This window comes from Perca flavescens, chromosome 11 (assembly GCF_004354835.1).
Source record: "Perca flavescens isolate YP-PL-M2 chromosome 11, PFLA_1.0, whole genome shotgun sequence".
NCBI lineage: Eukaryota > Metazoa > Chordata > Actinopteri > Perciformes > Percidae > Perca > Perca flavescens.
This window is the reverse complement of record NC_041341.1, coordinates 2843986-2853985: the sequence shown is the minus strand read 5'-3', so window position 1 is coordinate 2853985 and position 10000 is coordinate 2843986. Positions and strand designations below refer to the sequence as shown.

Here is a 10000-nt window from a genome sequence, read left to right as displayed (position 1 = left end):
ATTCAGGTTATCTTGGATGAATTTAGCTTTGACTTGGTTGCACAGAAGCAGGTGTAATTAAACCCAGCCAAGTAACCATGGAGATTTATTATTTGCTGTTAGCCTGGTCCAGAGCAGGCTAACAGCCAGGCTAACAGGCTAACAGGCTAACAGGCTAACAGCCAGGCTAACAGGCTAACAGGCTAACAGCCAGGCTAACAGGCTAACAGCCAGGCTAACAGCCAGGCTAACAGGCAGGCTAAGATTAATCCAGGAGTCTGATGTGTTAAATCAGCTGAAACTCTGATCCAAAATAAACGTGTTTAACAGTTGTCTTCTGAATGTGTTCTGCTTTATTTTATTAACATGCATTACTTGTCACTATTGCTGTCACAAGTTTGATTTAAATCCTACTACTGCAGTTGTTTGGATGGTAAGAAATGGTTGCACTGGCGCCCTGAGATAAAGTGGGACAGCAGCGGAGGAAATGGGCTTTTCCCCCGCTGCTGTCCCTGTGCCCCGTGCAACGTGGAGAGGTTGGGGGGGAGGCAGGGGGAGGCAGGGGGAGTCAGGGGGGAGGCAGGGGGATCCTCCCACACGGTGCAGCGGACTCTAAAGGAGACTTTTAGCATCAATAACGACGACAATGGCACCTGAACGAAGTCGGTATTTTACGAGATGGGAGAATGTGTTGGAACGCCACAAAGCTTCTTAATCATTTTATTTTGGTGCCGTCACTCGTCATCTTAGAGCTCAGGAGTGAGAATAAAAAACATGAATAATAACTACATTGTTTTACAGATATGCTTACAGTGTGTATTGAACTTCTTTTTCTAGTTTTTGTCCAGTCATGTTTGTTCGGTATGAACATTAATTGTAGAAAGATATTTAGAATTAGACATAGCTTATGGAGATTTGTGCATATGGTTGTAAAACATATTCTTGCATTATGAATAAGGGTTTGAAATTAAGCCTAGTCCTTGGGGTAAATTTCCTGAGGAACATTAATTCCCTCTGCTCACTTTTAAGACAAAGTAGTCTAAATAATAATAAATTTAATTTACATAGTGCTTTACGTGGTAGACTAAAAGACACTTTACAATAAAACCAGCACATTTAGCACATAAAAACAGATACAGCAATAAAACCAACACTTAAAATAAGCATATTAAAGCTATTAAAACAGAGTGTACAACTTTGTAAAAATGTGGAGTGACTAGTAAGTCAATCTTTTAAAATTCTTACGCATTCAGTCTGTCCACTATTGTCTGCCGGGCTTTTTCTCTCTGTCTGATAACAACAGCTGTATTTCCCTTTTTGCATATTATACAGTATATATATTATATAGTATGTATAATATATTATACACTATGTATAACATATTATATAGAATATATTATATAGTATGTATAATATATTATAGTATGTATAATATATTATATGCTTCCCCCTCCTCGTAACTATGACTGACATAGCTTCACCTCCTCATCCTGGCTCGGCAAACGGCAACCGATTAAGCCACGATGAGCGGATCACACTAAGTCAAGCTGCGCTTTTTCATTTATCCTGGATTTCTTCATTCTACTTTTGTGCAACAGGCCCTTGGTGTGTAGTCCCGCCTCTCTAAACCCAAAACCCTGATCCGTCTCTGTGTAATGGAGTTGTCCCTGCCTGTCTCTACGATGTGAGACATTAGACCATCACAGGGGACTCACCTGTCCGTGTGTGTCTATGATGTGAGACATTAGACCATCACAGGGGACTCACCTGTCCGTGTGTGTCTATGATGTGAGACATTAGACCATCACAGGGGACTCACCTGTCCGTGTGTGTCTATGATGTGAGACATTAGACCATCACAGGGGACTCACCTGTCCGTGTGTGTCTCCGGGAGATGTTCCCGCCTCGAACCGGAGAGCGAGGCCAAAGTCAGCGATGCAGGCGGTCAGGTTCGACTTCAGCAGCACATTCTTACTCTTAAAGTCCCTGAAAAACACACAGAGTGAGACCTCGTCAGATAACACACAGAGTGAGACCTCGTCCGATAACACACAGAGTGAGACCTCGTCAGATAACACACAGAGTGAGACATCGTCCGATAACACACAGAGTGAGACCTCGTCCGATAACACACAGAGTGAGACATCGTCCGATAACACACAGAGTGAGACATCGTCCGATAACACACAGAGTGAGACATCGTCCGATAACACACAGAGTGAGACCTCGTCCGATAACACACAGAGTGAGACCTCGTCCGATAACACACAGAGTGAGAGTGAGTCCGATAACACACAGAGTGAGAGTGAGTCCGATAACACACAGAGTGAGACCTCGTCTGTTAAACACAGAGTGAGACCTCGTCCGATAACACACAGAGTGAGACCTCGTCTGTTAAACACACAGAGTGAGACCTCGTCTGTTAAACACACAGAGTGAGACCTCGTCTGTTAAACACAGAGTGAGACCTCGTCCGATAACACACAGAGTGAGACCTCGTCTGTTAAACACAGAGTGAGACCTCGTCCGATAACACACAGAGTGAGACATCGTCCGATAACACAGAGTGAGACATCGCCCGATAACACACAGAGTGAGACCTCGTCCGATAACACACAGAGTGAGACCTCGTCTGTTAAACACAGAGTGAGACCTCGTCTGTTAAACACAGAGTGAGACCTCGTCTGTTAAACACACAGAGTGAGACCTCGTCTGTTAAACACACAGAGTGAGACCTCGTCTGTTAAACACACAGAGTGAGACCTCGTCTGTTAAACACACAGAGTGAGACCTCGTCCGATAACACAGAGTGTGTGTGTGTGTGTACCTGTGTGTGTGTGTGTGTGTGTACCTGTGTGTGTGTGTGTGTGTGTGTGTGTGTGTGTGTGTGTGTGTGTGTGTGTGTGTGTGTGTACCTGTGTGTGTGTGTGTATGTACCTGTGTGTGTGTGTGTGTACCTGTGTGTGTGTGTGTGTGTGTGTGTGTAGGTACCTGTGTGTGTGTGTGTATGTACCTGTGTGTGTGTACCTGTGTGTGTGTCCTATATTCGTGGGGTCCAAAAACTGGGGACTACAGTATACTTGTGGGGTCTGCACAGCCTCGTGGGGACCAAAATGCTGGTCCCCACGAGTTTAAAGGGCTGTTTGAGGGTTAAGACTTGGTTTTAGGATTAGGGTTAGAATTAGGTTATGGTTATGGTGAGGGTAAGGGTTAAGGTTAGGCATTTAGTTGTGATGGTTAAGGTTAGGGTAAGGGTTAAGGTTAGGCATTTAGTTGTGATGGTTAAGGTTAGGGTAAGGGTTAAGGTTAGGCATTTAGTTGTGATGGTTAAGGTTAGGGTAAGGGGCTAGGGAATACATTATGTCAATGACAAGTCCCCACAAAGATAGTAATACAGACACGTGTTTTGTGTGTGTGTGTGTGTGTGTGTGTGTGTGTGTGTGTGTGTGTGTGTGTGTGTGTGTGTGTGTGTGTGTGTGTGTGTGTGTGTGTGTGTGTGTGTGTGTGTGTGTGTGTGTGTGTGTGTACCTGTGTGTGTGTGTATGTACAGTACCTGTGTGTGTGTGTGTACCTGTGTGTGTGTGTGTGTGTACCTGTGTGTGTGTGTGTGTGTGTGTGTGTGTGTGTGTGTGTGTACCTGTGTGTGTGTGTGTGTGTGTACCTGTGTGTGTGTGTGTGTACCTGTGTGTGTGTGTGTGTGTGTGTGTGTGTGTGTGTGTGTGTGTGTACCTGTGTGTGTGTGTGTGTGTGTGTGTGTGTGTGTGTGTGTGTGTGTGTACCTGTGTGTGTGTGTGTGTGTGTCTGTGTGTGTGTGTGTGTGTGTGTGTGTGTACCTGTGTGTGTACCTGTGTGTGTGTGTGTGTGTGTGTGTACCTGTGTGTACCTGTGTGTGTGTGTACCTGTGTGTGTGTATGTATATGTACCTGTGTGTGTGTGTGTATGTGTGTGTGTATGTATGTGTACCTGTGTGTGTGTGTGTGTGTGTGTGTGTGTGTGTATGTGTACCTGTGTGTATGTATGTATGTGTACCTGTGTGTGTGTGTGTGTACCTGTGTGTACCTGAGTGTGTGTGTGTGTGTACCTGTGTGTGTGTATGTACCTGTGTGTACCTGTGTGTGTGTGTGTACCTGTGTGTGTGTGTGTGTGTGTGTGTGTGTACCTGTGTGCGATGGCAGGCTTGTGTCCATCCTTGTGTCCAGGGATGTCCTGGTGCAGGTAGGCCAGACCTCGGGACATGGACTGAGCGATAAGACAGAGTTCAGACCACGACAGGACGTTGGCCTTCAGGTAGTCACACAGAGACCCCTGATAGGACACACAGAGCACATGGTCATCTCACAGCCAATCACAGAGCACATGGTCATCTCACAGCCAATCACAGAGCACATGGTCATCTCACAGCCAATCACAGAGCACATGGTCATCTCACAGCCAATCACAGAACACATGGTCATCACACAGACAATCACAGAGCACATGGTCATCTACACAGCCAATCACAGAGCACATGGTCATCACACAGCCAATCACAGAACACATGGTCATCACACAGCCAATCACAGAACACATGGTCATCACACAGCCAATCACAGAACACATGGTCATCACACAGCCAATCACAGAGCACATGGTCATCACACAGCCAATCACAGAACACATGGTCATCACACAGCCAATCACAGAACACATGGTCATCTACACAGCCAATCACAGAGCACATGGTCATCTACACAGCCAATCACAGAACACATGGTCATCTACACAGCCAATCACAGAGCACATGGTCATCTACACAGCCAATCACAGAACACATGGTCATCACACAGCCAATAACAGAGCACATGGTCATCACACAGCCAATCACAGAACACATGGTCATCACACAGCCAATCACAGAGCACATGGTCATCTACACAGCCAATCACAGAACACATGGTCATCTACACAGCCAATCACAGAACACATGGTCATCTACACAGCCAATCACAGAACACATGGTCATCACAGAACACATGGTCATCACACAGCCAATCACAGAACACATGGTCATCACACAGCCAATCACAGAACATATGGTCATCACACAGCCAATCACAGAACACATGGTCATCTATACAGCTAATCACAGAACACATGGTCATCTACACAGCCAATCACAGAACACATGGTCATCTACACAGCAAATCACAGAGCACATGGTCACATACACAGCCAATCACAGAACACATGGTCATCTACACAGCCAATCACAGAACACATGGTCATCACACAGCCAATCACAGAACACATGGTCATCTACACAGCCAATCACAGAACACATGGTCATCTACACAGCCAATCACAGAACACATGGTCATCTACACAGCCAATCACAGAGCACATGGTCACATACACAGCCAATCACAGAGCACATGGTCACATACACAGCCAATCACAGAACACATGGTCATCACACACCCAATCACAGAACACATGGTCATCTACACAGCCAATCACAGAGCACATGGTCACATACACAGCCAATCACAGAACACATGGTCATCTACACAGCCAATCACAGAACACATGGTCATGGTCACATAATCACAGAGCACATGGTCACATACACAGCCAATCACATGGTCACATGGTCACATACACAGCCAATCACAGAACACATGGTCATCACACACCCAATCACAGAACACATGGTCATCTACACAGCCAATCACAGAACACATGGTCATCTACACAGCCAATCACAGAGCACATGGTCACATACACAGCCAATCACAGAACACATGGTCATCTACACAGCCAATCACAGAGCACATGGTCATCACACAGCCAATCACAGAACACATGTTCATCACACAGCCAATCACAGAGCACATGGTCACATACACAGCCAATCACAGAACACATGTTCATCACACAGCCAATCACAGACAGGGATGGAAACATTATAGTCTGTTTATTATGCATTCATTAATTTCACTGCTAATGTATGAAATTATACACTAGATCTTAATGTGTTATTTATTGCTGCCTTTTAAAACAGAAATAACAGATTTGAATGTTTTGAAAATGTTATGTGATCAATCATCAACATTTTTATTTAAATGAATCTGAAAAGATTAGAGAGGTGAATCAGTGCTGTCCTTGTGAAGAAGGCCCTGCTAGCTGGGGGAGCTGCTACACTACGAGGACATATTTGTTCATAATTCAAATTGAAAGTCCAAAGAGAAAACGAAGCAATATCCAATTAGTCAAAATAATATTTGACTACGCTACTAGGAAAAATCATGCCGTTAGTCAATTTAAAAAAGAAAAAGTAAACTGAAAAAGCAAAGTTGATATGTAAAATTATTTATCTTTTGAATTTTCCATTTGGCTTTAATATTTGGCTTTTCAATTTAACATTTGGCACACTGTTGAGGAGCATCTGTCTGCAGCTTGGTGAAAGTGTGTGTGTGTGTGTGTGTGTGTGTGTGTGTGTGTGTGTGTGTGTGTGTGTGTGTGTGTGTGTGTGTGTGTGTTGTCCAGCAGGGGGCAGCACCTTCTCATGGTAGGCAGTGATGAGCCACAGCTCCAGCTCTGTGTCACTTCCTCTCTTCTCTCCTCCGATGAACTGCAGCAGGTTCTCGTGTCTCATCCCGCTCACACAGAACATCTCGTACTCGTTCTGCCACGAATGCTTGTTCTGAAACACAACACAACATCTTTCACACTTACAGACACATTTCTGCATTTTATTCCACCCTGGACTCCATGTCTCCATGTGTTTGTGTGTCTGATGTGAACAACGATCTGTGAAACTGGTCCAGTATTAAACCAGAACCGAGCTGTAATGTAACCCTACAGGACTAATGTTCAGCAGCAGTTAGAGTCACTAAAAGTTCTGTTGTTGCTGCTGACAGACTCAGATTATTATTCTAAGTGTCTGACAACATTATGGGATGGATCCCTACAGAGATAGACCTTTTAGTTAAAGAGTAAGATCCTTTTAGTTTAACATGAAACAGCCCCGAAATCACCATCACCAAACTCCACCAGACTCCATGTAAATAATCAGGACTTTTAGCGTGTATAGAGCCAGCATATCTCCACCAGACTCCATGTAAATAATCAGTACTTTTAGTGTGTATAGAGCCAGCATATCTCCACCAGACTCCATGTAAATAATCAGGACTTTTAGCGTGTATAGAGCCAGCATATCTCCACCAGACTCCATGTAAATAATCAGGACTTTTAGCATGTATAGAGCCAGCATATCTCCACCAGACTCCATGTAAATAATCAGTACTTTTAGTGTGTATAGAGCCAGCATATCTCCACCAGACTCCATGTAAATAATCAGGACTTTTAGTGTGTATAGAGCCAGCATATCTCCACCAGACTCCATGTAAATAATCAGTACTTTTAATGTGTATAGAGCCAGCATATCTCCACCAGACTCCATGTAAATAATCAGGACTTTTAGTGTGTATAGAGCCAGCATATCTCCACCAGACTCCATGTAAATAATCAGGACTTTTAGCGTGTATAGAGCCAGCATATCTCCACCAGACTCCATGTAAATAATCAGGACTTTTAGCGTGTATAGAGCCAGCATATCTCCACCAGACTCCATGTAAATAATCAGGACTTTTAGCGTGTATAGAGCCAGCATATCTCCACCAGACTCCATGTAAATAATCAGGACGTTTAGTGTGTATAGAGCCAGCATATCTCCACCAGACTCCATGTAAATAATCAGGACTTTTAGCGTGTATAGAGCCAGCATATCTCCACCAGACTCCATGTAAATAATCAGGACTTTTAGCGTGTATAGAGCCAGCATATCTCCACCAGACTCCATGTAAATAATCAGGACTTTTAGTGTTTATAGAGCCAGCATATCTCCACATGTAAATGGGTGAATTAAGGGTTTATTTCAACCAAACCAGAGTGGTGATTGTTGGAACAGTGGAAAGATGAACCAAGACGGCTTTTGGTAGTTTTACTTAGTTTCTGTCCACTTTGAATGAAGTGTGTTTTACCATGACAAAAATCCTGATTATTTACATGGAGTCTGGTGGAGTTTGGTGATGGTGATTTTGCTTTAACACTTTAATTTCACTGTTGTGTTTTTTCTAAAAGCACTTTTATAAACTTTTCAGGAAAAGCTCTATAAAAGACGAAACAAGACAGGAAGTGATGCATTGACAGTACAGACCTGCAGGGGGAAGATTTTGACGGCGACGTATTCGCTGAGCAGCCGAGCCTTCCACACACAGCCGAAGCGCCCCCTGGCTTTGACCTCCAGTAACTGCAGAGGCTTCTGTCCCAGCAGGGGGGAGGGGGGCAGGGGTCCAGGGTCCTGGGACAACAACAACATGGAGACTCATCAGGGGACTGGGGTACAGACATGTGACTCATATTCACCTCTCTGTGTGATACTGTGATGCCTGCGCTGCCCCCTGGTGGCTGAAACAGACTCTACAGGCAGCAGAAGCACGGCTGATAAAGTGGTTTCAAGTGTGGTTACACTTTTTAATACCACATGATATTTCTACTAGCCTCAAGTTATAGAGCAATATAACACGGCACGCTATAAACATGTCAGGAAAAGGGCTAGAAATACAAAACAAGACAGGAAGTGATGTATTGACAGTACACACCTAATAGTACTAATATAACTATTAGTACTATTAGTTCAGATTAAATGAAATAAAGTGTCAAAAACGTCAGGCTGGAGGAAGATAAAGATGCAAAATCAAATTCAATAAATGGGAATAATGTATCCACACTTTATAACAACCATCACTACTACATGAGTTACTGATTGACTAGGGATGTAACAGATGAAAATGTAACCTCACGGTTTTCGGTATTATCGCGGTATTTTAAAGTAAAGTTTAAAGTGTGTTCAATAAGTTCAGAAAGCTCTGACAGGCCTGCACACGCTGAAATAGTTTCACAAAGGGTAACAGGGTTTATTATTAATATTATTAATAATATTAATATATTACACTAATAAAGTCAAGAAGCTTCTAAAAACTACTGAGAACTGAAACACTGGCCCGCTGTAGGGGTCCAGTAAGAACCTGAACCTGACTACTGTAGTAAGAACCTGAACCTGACTACTGTAGGGGGTCCAGTAAGAACCTGAACCTGACTACTGTAGGGGGTCCAGTAAGAACCTGAACATGACTACTGTAGGGGGTCCAGTAAGAACCTGAACCGGACTACTGTAGGGGGTCCAGTAAGAACCTGAACATGACTACTGTAGGGGGTCCAGTAAGAACCTGAACCGGACTACTGTAGGGGGTCCAGTAAGAACCTGAACAACCTGAACCAGACTACTGTAGGGGGTCCAGTAAGAACCTGACTACTCTAGGGGGTCCAGTAAGAACCTGAACCTGACTACTGTAGGGGGTCCAGTAAGAACCTGACTACTGTAGGGGGTCCAGTAAGAACCTGAACCTGACTACTGTAGGGGGTCCAGTAAGAACCTGAACCTGACTGCTGTAGGGGGTCCAGATAAACCTGAACCTGACTACTGTAGGTGGTCCAGTAAGAACCTGAACCTGACTACTGTAGGGGGTCCAGATAAACCTGAACCTGACTACTGTAGGGGGTCCAGTAAGAACCTGAACCTGACTGCTGTAGGGGGTCCAGTAAGAACCTGAACCTGACTGCTGTAGGGGGTCCAGTAAGAACCTGAACCTGACTACTGTAGGGGGTCCAGTAAGAACCTGAACCTGACTACTGTAGGGGGTCCAGTAAGAACCTGACTACTGTAGGGGGTCCAGTAAGAACCTGAACCTGACTACTGTAGGGGGTCCAGTAAGAACCTGAACCTGACTACTGTAGGGGGTCCAGTAAGAACCTGAACCTGACTACTGTAGGGGGTCCGGTAAGAACCTGAACCTGACTACTGTAGGGGGTCCAGTAAGAACCTGACTACTGTAGGGGGTCCAGTAAGAACCTGACTACTGTAGGGGGTCCAGTAAGAACCTGACTACTGTAGGGGTCCAGTAAGAACCTGACTACTGTA

At 44.4% G+C, this 10000-nt stretch overlaps 1 protein-coding gene across 2 annotated transcripts in view; it reads right to left on the bottom strand.

Annotated features, from left to right (window-relative positions):
* The window catches only part of acvr2aa (activin A receptor type 2Aa), a 37133-nt gene that overhangs the window by 12623 nt on the left and 14510 nt on the right, over positions 1–10000 (bottom strand). For both annotated transcript variants that reach the window (XM_028590830.1, XM_028590831.1), the window contains exons 6-9: positions 8177–8320; positions 6518–6661; positions 4139–4284; positions 1851–1965 (exon numbers count right to left, since the gene is read on the bottom strand). In XM_028590830.1, the coding sequence (XP_028446631.1) occupies positions 1851–1965; positions 4139–4284; positions 6518–6661; positions 8177–8320 (549 nt within the window). The remainder of the gene's footprint in view (positions 1–1850; positions 1966–4138; positions 4285–6517; positions 6662–8176; positions 8321–10000) is intronic.